This window comes from Myzus persicae, unplaced genomic scaffold, assembly GCF_001856785.1.
Source record: "Myzus persicae strain clone G006 unplaced genomic scaffold, MPER_G0061.0, whole genome shotgun sequence".
NCBI classification, from domain to species: Eukaryota; Metazoa; Arthropoda; class Insecta; order Hemiptera; family Aphididae; genus Myzus; species Myzus persicae.
In genome coordinates this window covers 98,245-110,731 of record NW_019104085.1, presented here as the reverse complement: position 1 = coordinate 110,731, position 12,487 = coordinate 98,245, and the positions used below count along the sequence as shown (strand labels likewise).

Here is a 12,487-nt window from a genome sequence, read left to right as displayed (position 1 = left end):
ACAAAAAATAACTCATATCGACACCCATTAACATGAACCTATATGGGCCCGATACAGCATTATCAAAATATTGAAGCTTCAGTGCATAAATATTTTGGAGACCGATATTGCATCAAACAGATTTCTTGCGGCGCTGCATCGTATGAAATTGACGTCCCACCTCACTGAATTCTAACGTATAAATATACGTATTTAATGGTGGCCACCTGTCGATTGACTCTATACCCACGCTGGGTGGGGAAAATAGATAGGTAGGAATTAGTACCTACTGCAGAAAATATCAGGTAAGCGCACATAATTAAATCATACCCCACTCGAGGTAATAATAAGCCAACGATTATACCCGAGGGGTGAACTTATAGGTACACCTTGTACCGTGGGACGACGACGACGATAATATGTTGACAAAAATAATGTAATAATAATGATGAAAAAAAAATTACGATACAGACCATCACACGTGTTGTTGTTGATGAGCTTGTAGCCGGGCTTGCAGGCACAGCGGAAAGTGTGCGGCAAATCGACGCAGATCTGCGTACAGCCTCCGTTGTTGATCAGACACTCGTTTACGTTGCACGATTCCTGTTCCTCGTCCTCGAACCCGGGACAGTCCATGTTCTTGTCGCACACCTTCTCCATGGGTATGCATATGCCACCCGTTTCGTCGTTGCCGCAGTCGAACTCCGTGTACGGGTCGCACTTGTGCACAGGTTCTTCTGAAAACGACGATGGCCGATTAAAATGATGAGTTTTAGTAGTGTTACGACTTTACGATCTACGCCCGACAGGCGTGAGAGTAGTTGTGAACAACGTGTACACGACGCGATAAACCATCGATTTTACCTACTCATTACTTTTCGCATGGCAAATAGTTATTATACTTATTATGGATCGCTCGATTACGTTTGGGTTTTTTTTTCAAGCTCATTAAACACGTATATTGGGTTATAATTTTACAGTCAGCGTGGTTGTTTAAAATGATTGAACTGACATTACGGATAATGTATTAAATTGATATAAATACATATATTAATTTAATGAAAAATTATTTCTAAAACTTTTTTGAGCGATAAGTTTAATGAAAAATTATTTTTAAAAACAGTTTTGTGCATTGATTTCGGGTAAAGTGATTACGGAAAAAAATAGTTTCCATATTATATCACTCTCAAATCATTCATATACCTATTGGGAAACCAAATTTTAATTTTTTTATATCTACAATGGCTTTTAAAATTAGTTTGATTAAAGTTCTCATGAAAATCAGTTTCAATTAATTTTTCAAACTAATTTTAAGCCCTCTTATTTCATACATATATATACGTTATATTAAACTGTACGATTCGGTGGCATATGATATATTTATATGCAGTTGGATGTCATTTTTGAAACGACTAAAACATTTCATCTAAAGCATATCCTCTGCTTTCCAAGATCTTATTACAATATAATATTTTAATGTACATTATAAGTAGTAGTTTTTTTATGTTCACTTTGTTCATCTCGAACAGAAGATAACAAATAAAATACAAATATATAGTACGTATTATATTATATCCTCCTGAGCGGATTATAAGCCACTTGCCAAGGAATCCAGAATAGTGAAAGTATATTTTATGTTATTATTATCAACATCGATGAATTTTGTATTTTTTTAAATAGTAAAATTTAAAATCTCAACAAAAATAAAAATAGACCATAAGAACTCCAGATCGATGAAACTCCAGTAACTATAGTTTAGTTTAAATTATGAGTATTTGCGCCTTTTTAGTATTGTAGGCAACAGGGTGGATTTCCGAGAAGTTTATCGGAATCCAGATTCGTAATAAGTGTATTAGGATAATATTTTGTCCATTGAGACGGTTTATAAATATTGTATAATGGAGTTTGATTGTATCCACTAAAACGGTATGGAGGTTCGTTTCTTTGTGGAGAGTGTAGTTGGTACCATAACATGGAAGTGAGGTATGTGAGCGAGGCTAGTATAGAAAAAATGCTTTTACTGAGAGCTTTACACGAACGCTGCCAGCGAGCGAAACATTACAGAATGTGATTTAAATATTATATTATATCGTGTGGTGCGGACTTACTGCAGTTTTCTTCGTCACTTCCGTCGGCGCAGTCGGGCGTACCGGAACAATGGAGGAATCCGGGAATGCATGTGTTGTCCCGACAACGGAACTGGTCGGACCGACACGTGGTGTTGTGACACCTGTGAGGTGCTTCGTCGGATCCGTCGGCGCAGTCTACGCTGCCATCGCATACCCAAGACTGGATGACGCAGTGGCTGTGGTCGTCGCACTCAAACTCAGAAGAACGGCACTGCGATGATCTGGTAGATTCGGCGCAACCCTATTTATTATATTAAGTATTATGTAATATGTATGACCGATCGGGACAAGACTACGTATATCGTATACGTAGTGGTATATTATTACATTAATTACAGAGGTTTATATAGATACGTATCAGACATGTTTCAACCCAATACACCTAACCTAACCAGATAGGGGAGTTCAAAAAAAATGTAAATGAATCTTAAACGGTGATATCGAGAAAAAAATATTTTTTGAAAGCATTTCAAAGGGAGTTTCACCAATCTATAGATTTCGTATATAGATACGTGAGGATGAATTGAATCGGTAAAAATATATATATTGTTCACTTGTTTACTGTTTAAACTGTACTCCCAGAATTTGCAGAGATAAACTTCCCCTCCTTCCCCAAAACAGCTTACATTTTAATAAATCTGTTTAGGTCCACGGTTGTTTATATCGGGTATTTAAAAGTATTGAATCAAATCACATTTTTTTGCCCAAAGTTTGTTTAAGTTATAACTTATCGACATTTCCTAATAAAAATTCGAAAATCATTTTTATTTATAACATATTAAAATTGTATTACACAATTTAAAAACAAACCGAGGTTAAAAAATGATTATAATGCGCACAAAAATACATAATATGTTTAAGTTGTTATAAAAAAATGCATTTATGTTCACAGCTTTTCTTATAAAAATTGTACCAATAATCTATTCTAATGTTTTTAATCTTTCAAAATAAATTACAAACGTATAAACTATATTACGGAAAAGGTTGTATTTTAGAATTCATACCATTGCGTATATAGAATTAAATTAAACCATAATAAACACATGAGTTTTTTAAATCGTACATTATTTATTTTAAAGTAATAGGGACACTTAGGAAAGTTTTTCAAACTATCAAAGTTTAAAATATCCCGACTTCTGTATGTCAAAATAATATTATGATTTGTGATAATATTGGATAGATATTTTAAATACATAACATGACAATAATATTGTGTTCAAATATAATCTAAATGCATTCCATGTTATTTGCATCCATACCAAGGTCGTGAGATGGATTCATTTTCCGGTATCACAAAATGTATTATGTTGACTTCAGTTGTAGGTAATAGCATTGATTATATTATGAAGTGTAATAATCAATGGTAATACCTATTAGGCGCCTAATATTTATCAAATCAACTATATTGTGAATTGTGATACTGAAAGAAGCCCCCACGACACCAGTGTAGCGAAATAGCCTATCCAAAACACCGTTTTATCATAGTATTACGAATTTTTGCGTACAAGCGAGATCTTTCATAATATTATTCTAACAGCATACTCTATTAATTATTATATTCCCAAACGTTATTGCCGCTATTGAGATTGTTTTAAATTATTTCACACAAATATCATACGATGATTTCAGCCAATTAAAATATCTTGTGTGAACAACCTACAACTCCATTTCTCATCCACAAAATGTAAAACGACGTCTTTATTAATAGAAACCGTCTTCAAGAAACAATTATTGCACGTTCTTTGAAGTTTGAACTTTCGCATTTACGTTCATTAGAACTTATGCACACATCAAAAGAACAGCACCTACTTCATATACATAATATGAACTTGGGCGCTGAATACTTTGAACTTGCGTCGGAAATCATTGTAACGAAAATGTACAAATCCTAAATTTATAGTTGGTACGTAAAATTTTCATAATGTTAATATTTAATTAACACCCAAATAAGCATAACAATCGAGTTCACTCTCGCTAATATAATAATATATCTGGTCGTAATTCTTGACAAAATTATTTTTAGATTTTAAAATAACAATGAACACAAATTATTCATTTCGTTCCATCGTAATAATTGTCGTTCTCTCGCAGTTGTAATGAATATTAAAACAAACTCTTGTGTCACTTCATAATATTGTACAGTTTTTGATGAATTTTGTGGTACGAAATAGTTACACAAAAATATAAAATGTATTTATTATTTAAACAATTCAATGAATAAATTATAGTTTTTATGTTTATGTCGAGTAATGAAGTCATTTTTTTACATAAAAGTCAAGTCCACAAAAACAAAAACGAAAAAAGTAATAGAAAAAAAACCTATAATTTTACACATACCGATTACGATTGTGAATATCGTATGATTATTGACTATACCTATAATGTATTATGAATATACATATATATTAATAACCTTCGTGGTCGAGCAATAGTATATGCCTATTTAAGACTATATATACACTTCAGAATTTCAAAGATGTAAGTTTATGTATTATATGTTATTATATCAATACCCGATAATATGCATTGATATTGACGTAAAATAATAATATTATTATACCTGCATTACGTTTTTATAACTTAATGAAACACGTGGCTCCAGAATAACGTTTATACCCACTAAACAATATTGGTAGAAGTTATTTTGGGAAAACATTTTTTAAATAACCATAATGTAGTAATACAATACTATAATATATGTAATCATCACTCACTATTTCGNCAATACTATAATATATGTAATCATCACTCACTATTTCGTCAGTTTGGTCAGTACAGTCAAAGTCGCCGTCACAACGCCAATTCAACGTTATGCAAGTGTTGTCTTTGACGCAGGCGAATTCGGACTCGGAACATGTGATGTTGGGACAGTTCAGCTCATCCGTGCCGTCTTGACAGTCGTCGTCTCTGTCACATACCCAAATCTTTTGAATACACTTTCCGTTGCCGCACGTGAACTCGTCGTCTCTACATGTTTCGTCTGCAATGGATGGACAAGCGTGAAATAATAATAATAATAAAAACAAAAAAAATAAACGAGTAGCGGCGATGATTTTACATGATATCGCGGTATATACGTATAATACATATAATATAATATTGTAGTATTACACATGTAAGGGTGCAGAACATATTATTATTATGGTATAACAGATAATAATATTATAGTGATATCGATAGTTAGCGGATATTAAGAAAAAAAAATTATATCCAACCATCACCGAGAAGAAATGCTAATATCGATGATGTTATTATAATAATATAGGCATTCGTATAATATAATACAAATTTAAATATAATAATGATGATATTATAATATATTAAAAAGGCAGTTATGAGTGTGATATGGTATGTAGAAATGAATTGAAATATGAAAGGGGAGGAGAAAAAAATAAAAATCAACCAAAGAGTCGCTTACTGCACTCCTTCTCGTCGGAGCCATCCGAACAGTCTGGATTGCCGTCGCACATCCATGTCAGCGGGATGCACTCGCCTTTGGCCTTGCGGCAAGTGAACTCATCAGTGTTGCACACTCGTTTTTCTGAAATCACAACAGAATAAGACATTCGTTTACAGATTCATGCAAATAATGATGGGGCCATGGGGGTAAATGATGGGCGCCGATGGTGATTCGATACTACAATATTATAATATGATTATATTATTTTTAAATGATTTATTCGATTATACATGCATGCGTGATGTGTTATATGTGTGTGTGTGTGTGTGTGTGTGTGTGTGTGTGTGTGTGTGTGTGTGTGTGTGTGTCTGTGTGTGTGTGTGTCTGTGTCTGTGTCTGTGTCTGTGTCTGTGTTAGTACTGTCATTGCGTTACTTTGATTTAGTATGTATTTATTATATATAAGTGTTTTATTTTCAATAAATTATATTATATTATATTGTTATAACTTTATAAGGATCCGTGAAACGGAACTATAAATTCGCACTGATATATTTTGATTGTGTACCTATACCTAATAATAATAATGCACAATATTATTAGATTAAATCGAAATGTTTTTATCGGAATGTCACTATTATTTTATATGTTGGTTATTTGAGTGCGGGTTTTTGTAGGTAGTATTTTAGCTTATAAGTATAACTCTCATCACTGTAGTTTGTATTTTTTTTTATGTGTAATAAGTCAGTAATATTTTGGAAACTACCAAACAACTCAATTCGGATTCGCATTAGAGTTTTTGATTGTCAAACGGCTTATTGTCTGCAGTAAAATATTATTCATAGAGTTTCATATTTCTGCCTGAATAAAATTAAAATATTCGACGATTAACCCTAGAACGAATTTCATATATAGGTGATTTATAACACATCACAACATATCTATGTGTACCATTAAAACAGTGCAAACGGTCTGTATAATAAGCGGTATTATAATCTGCCATTTTACAGATGATTTATGAAAAAACTTTTTTTATTAAAAAAATTAGAAAGAACATAAATTATATTCAATCTTCATAATCATAAGGTTTATTTTTAAATGAAACAAAAATTACGAATATTTGGAGGTGAATAAACTTTAGGTACATCATTTATCGTCTAAAGAATCACCTAGTAGTTTGTACCTACCTATATTGTAGGAATTAAGAACAAAGATAACAAATTCAAAAATTCATCGTTTAGGTACCCCATTATTCCTGTTAATTATACTAAAAAGATAATAATGACATTTTTAACTATTAAATAAAACAAAAGTTAAGGCATAGTAATAATGTACCCGGTTTTTTTTTAACTTAAGCCTTGTTAGGTAATAAAATCTAAAATAAATTATACATACCAAAAATAATATATTATTAGACTTATTTGTGGAATATTTCCAGTTCTGAATGGGAAACATCGTACAAAATAAAATAAGAAAAATATAAATTGACAAGAAACCGTATAATAACGTCAATTTTTTCTGAGAAAAGGACATAGTTTATTGTTGTATTCGCTAGGACATAGGCATATTTTTTTATGCAATTTTGAACTCAGCGACTTTACATCTAATATCTATATTCCGTTCTCTGAGATAATGTAGCTTAGATAAGTTGTTTTGGCGGGGTACTACGAGTTTTGGTTTATTCTCTACGATACTCTTTCGGCGAACAGAGAATATACGATTGAAAAATTAGGCGGCAAAATTGAAGTTATTCCTTAAGTTCTTGATTGAAAATATTAATATTTATAAGTCATGTTGTTTTTCCGAATAATTAAATTTTATAAAATTATAAAACCTTATACTAGTGTAGTTATTTAATAACATTTTGGTAATCATACCTGCCGTCCCAAAAATTATTTGATAGGATTTTTTACACGAAAGATAGAAAACCTATACTCATAATAAAGTATTGTATATTGAGACTAAAATTTAAAAAATATGATTCTTAAATGTATATGTTAATAATTATTTACAGTTTCAATTTTCATTCCAGGGTTCAACTAGGGGTCAAATATGCAAAAAATGTTTGGAATAGTTATGCACAAGGAGAAAATACATCTGCTATACATTATAATTAATACTAATTATTAAATTAACTAGGTATGTATATATTGTCAAACACGGATATGGTTTCATTAAGTAGAACTCTATACTCAAGTGGTAAGATGAAATTGAATTCTAAACTTTCTAGTAATCAATATTAAGTGGAAAATTGAGTATCAAAAATATCAGTAACCAACCAGTACAAAAGAAAACGTTTTATTATTTCAAAGGCTTTTTGTTTGCAATAATTATATATCGTTCTTCAGAACAACAATTGGAAATTGCCGTATTAGGTTTCAGTTGGAAAATAAAGCGACGTGTAAGCACAAGAAAAAAAATAACTCAATATTTTCAAATAGATTGGTCCTCTCCAAAACATTCGATTCTTATACAGTTATACAGTCACGAACGCGGTGAAGAACGTTTCGAGAATAACATATAAAAACAAAAGTAAATAAAACCTGTCATAATTTCATCAACCATTGCAACGAAAGTCAAAACGTGTTTGGAGTCACAAACTCATAAGCTACAATAGTTTCAAATTATAAAAATGTTTTTGGAAAAATAAAAATAAAACATCTTTTTTATCTAAATTTTTGCACATTGATAAATGGTTCAGAGAAAAATTTAGCTAAAATAAATAATCACTATTATAATTAAATATATGTTCAAAATTTGAGTGTAAAGATAGAGCAACATATTATACGATTAAATCTTTGAATTTAAAGTTTAAGTTATTATTTTAAAAAGTTTAATAATTTTAAAAATGCATTTCAAATCAGAATTAATAAAAACCTTTGAAAATAACATATGATTTAACTATTTAAGTGCATAAAAAAATAATATTTTATTTTAAATCGTGAGTATGCGGAAATGTCTTAAGGCTGATAGTTGAAGAGAACGTTTAGCGATAAAGCTGGTAATAGAATAAACCTAAAAAATATTGTTTTCAGTGGAAAATTAAAAAAGAAAAATAATAATCACACACGCAACTACCAAGCAGGTTGTTATTTAATATGTTTGTGATTACGTTTGAAAATAATATCTTAAAAAATATCAACAAAAATAGGGTAAAATATTATGAAAGACGAGCTTAATGGCTTAATGGATTTTTCATTGCAAAAACATTAGGTATTTCAGAGGAAAAAATATAAATTTTTGGAAAAAAGTAGATTATTTTGGTGCTCAGAAATATAATAGAATATTAGAATACTTAAAATAACATCCAGATAAGATTTAATAATGGGAAGTAAGTTAAATTATTTTGAAATGTAATTAAATAGGAGATAAGTTGTGGCAGGAAAACATAATTTTTATATAGTGGGTATAGTTATAATATGTATTATGTTAGTCCAATAATAAGTAATGACCATATTACTATAGTATTTAATAGTAGGGATCTATCAAATAGAATAATAGTTAAAATAAATATGTACCTAAATAAATTAAGAAATCAATAAAATATACATTTTAAAAAACTTATTGTAAATGGTCAAGGAATTATATTACAAAGCTATATTGACTACTAAAATATCATCGAATTGTATTATATTTTATGTGCGTAGTAATACTTATAGTAGTTATACTGACTACTAATTCAATTTAAAAGCCCACGCATACGACCTTTCAAGTATAACAATGTCATTGTCAATGTATTTTTCAATTATGTGTACTATGCAAAAAACTGAGTTAAAAGTATGCATTTTCTACTTCAACTACTATTACATTTTAACTATAATATTATGGCAATTATATTACATTATAGACTGGCATTCCAATTTAATTACATCATGAACTTATAAGGTATTAATTTCGGTCCTATACCGGTTGAATTAGAATATATTATTTATAAATAGATGTATTTGCATTTAAAACAATTTATATTGGTATTAGCATTGATTATAAATAATATACATAGTGTTATAATATTATACTATTAATTTTAATCAATGGTATATTAGGAACCTAATATTATTTCTTTATCATTACATCATCTCGTTTGAAATACACACTTATCATATTTTCATAATTATATATACTACTATACCACTATGTTTTATATTCATGTCATTTTGAACTTTTGAAAACTATAGATAATAAATAATAATGTATTAATACGTGTTATGTCGGAAAAAAACTTATTAGGGCATTACAAACTACAGTTTATACATGAGAAATTCTATTTTTGGTGGTATAAAAACAAAACCTGACTGGTAGCATTAAGGTTTTCCTAGTTATTTTCGGAAAAAAACTGATAAAAACTTAATTGTATACATAAAAATTAAAAATGTATAGGTCTTAAACGTTAACGTAATAAGAAAAAAAAGGCTTGTCAAGTCGGAGATCGGCATGTAAACTAACTTTGATTAACTGTATGTAATATGTATGTATTTTATTAGAATATGATTAAGCCTTAATTGTACTTTAAGAAAATTATTAATTGCAAATTAATTTCTCAAGAAGATATTAGATTATAATTTATAGTAAAATATAGTTGGTTGAATATTACTGGTTTGAATTTTAAGAGGTATTAAAGTCATTTTGCTTGTGTTATTTATTAAATTACCTAATTATTAAACTTGATAACCAATAGTGTACCTCACATAAATATTTTCCGATATCACACCCAAGTGGTATAAAATTCGAATCCAGAAAAACGTCGGTATGACGTCCCCTCAAAAAACAAAATCATTTTCATTTAGTGAGATAGATCTCCGAAACCGAAAAGCGGATTTTGTTGTTTGGAGTATAGTAGGATTCACGTCGGCAAGGAGAAGTGCAGTGAAGATTTTCAAAACTTTATCTTTAATAGTTAATTCACTGCAAAGCCTTAAAAAAAATTAAAACACATATAACTGGGCGTTTTTTGATGTTTTTTTATCTTTAAAGCTTTGTAGTGAATCAACGATTGAAGATAAAATTCTAAAAATTTTCACTGCACTTCTCCTTACCAATGTGAGTCTAACAAGATCCCAAAAATGAAATCAGTTCTCCAGTTTTGGAAATCTACTCCGCTAAATGAAAATCTAGAGGAGAATAACTCTTTTTTTGAACTGTAGGAAAAAATTAAATGATATTTAAAAAAATTTTAATTTCACATTTTGCATCTACTTTAATCCCTTTTGAATGAGCTATCAACCAACTTTTTAGGTGTCATAGTTTAGGAGAAAAGTTTAAACATAGACATTTTAGGACTATTCTGCACACCGACGTTTTTGTGGATTCAAATCGTTATACCGCTTGGGTGTGATATCGGATGTCTCTTATTAATATTGTATATGAAAGCTAGCTTAATTATCCACCTACTCATTATTACTGCATTATATTTTTATTATTTTCCTATTTAACAAAAATTCAGACTTTTTCTTTTCAATCACCATAATTAAATAATATAATAATATAAATTATATAACTAATTAATATATAATGTATATATGTATGTATAATAATATTAATTATATAATTATATTAATTAAAAATCAGGAAAGTAAAACTGAAAAGTGCCACTGTACCCACACAATTTTCCTCACATGTGCTGTAGTGGATTAATTTTCAGGAGACGAGTGACCAGCACAGGAATAGGAAGTTTCCAATATTTAAAATGTATAATTGGTTTTATGTAGATTTTAACGATATACATAATATTAACTTGATTTATATTATACAAAAGCGTTGATTATAAATGGTGATTTGTAATTTATTTATAATCAGTGATAACACTATGGAAAGTTTGACGACGATAGAAGTACATATAGATTTTCGTCAGTTTATTATATTTCCCCAAGTATATTTTAAAATTGAAACGATTTTTGTGATTTTAGTATTTTTTTACCGTCTAAAAATTAAATAGAGGTAGGTACATACTAACCCTGTAATCGTTGATACACTATATATTTTTGTCATTAGTGTTGTGCAATATTATTTGAATATACGGCATAATATTAATAGTGAGTAATGGGAACTTACGACATATTTTTGGGTCTTCGTCGCTACCGTCTTTGCAATCTGCTTCGTTATCGCATTGCCAGTGAAGCGCTATACAGTGTCCGTTTTTACATTGAAATTCGTTTTCCGAACATGTGACGTTTGCCATTCCTGCGAAAAATATAAACCATTAATATCAACTCGATGTAATGGCGTCAACGAATCACGCAAACGATAATAAATTTAAACCGACATTTGACCGGGTGCATTTTCGGGAAAACACAAAGTGCGTGAGATTTAATCCGTCATAACCATAATAATATAATGGGAGTTCTATATATAAATATAACACACGTTTCGAGACACCATATTATGTATTATATACAGTATTTCAAATCGATTCCATTTATGAAATAGTAAATAATATACACGGGCGTTGTTTGCGTTGTTAGCAGGTTTTATAAATACTATATAGGATGTATCTCACATAGTCCTGTAAAGACATATCTTAATGTCTCTATATATGGTGTAGGTACGTATACTCGAGATGATGTTTCGTTTAGGAACAAGTAAGAACCATAAAATGTACATTGTATATCACACAGGGGCACAGGGTGATTTACCAAGAATGCTCAGTCTCATTTTATATATTAATAATGAGTTCATATATAAATTCTTATTCTTGGAATTTTTAAGTAGGTATAGGCATCCTAATTCATATTTTCAAATACTTATTCATAGATTTTTTATAATATTTAAGGAGGGTCTTGTGATTTTTTTAAATTATAGAACCGAACCATTTTTTTAGGTACTTATGAATTATTCAACAGATCAATGTTTTAAGAATGTTTGTATAATATCTAAAACGAAATTAATTTTAAAGCCATTTAACTTTGTGACCTTTGTGTATTAACTACTAAGTCTATGATATAATAGGTTTTGAAAATATGAGGACTTATTAATATTATGATGAT

General features: G+C 29.6%; 1 protein-coding gene across 3 annotated transcripts in view; it reads right to left on the bottom strand.

Moving 5' to 3' along the window:
* LOC111038515 (low-density lipoprotein receptor-like) overlaps window positions 1-12,487 on the bottom strand; it is an 85,562-nt gene that overhangs the window by 9,406 nt on the left and 63,669 nt on the right. For all 3 annotated transcript variants that reach the window (XM_022321650.1, XM_022321652.1, XM_022321651.1), the window contains exons 3-7: window positions 11,556-11,684; window positions 5,527-5,649; window positions 4,862-5,088; window positions 2,088-2,349; window positions 453-716 (exon numbers count right to left, since the gene is read on the bottom strand). In XM_022321650.1, the coding sequence (XP_022177342.1) occupies window positions 453-716; window positions 2,088-2,349; window positions 4,862-5,088; window positions 5,527-5,649; window positions 11,556-11,684 (1,005 nt within the window). The remainder of the gene's footprint in view (window positions 1-452; window positions 717-2,087; window positions 2,350-4,861; window positions 5,089-5,526; window positions 5,650-11,555; window positions 11,685-12,487) is intronic.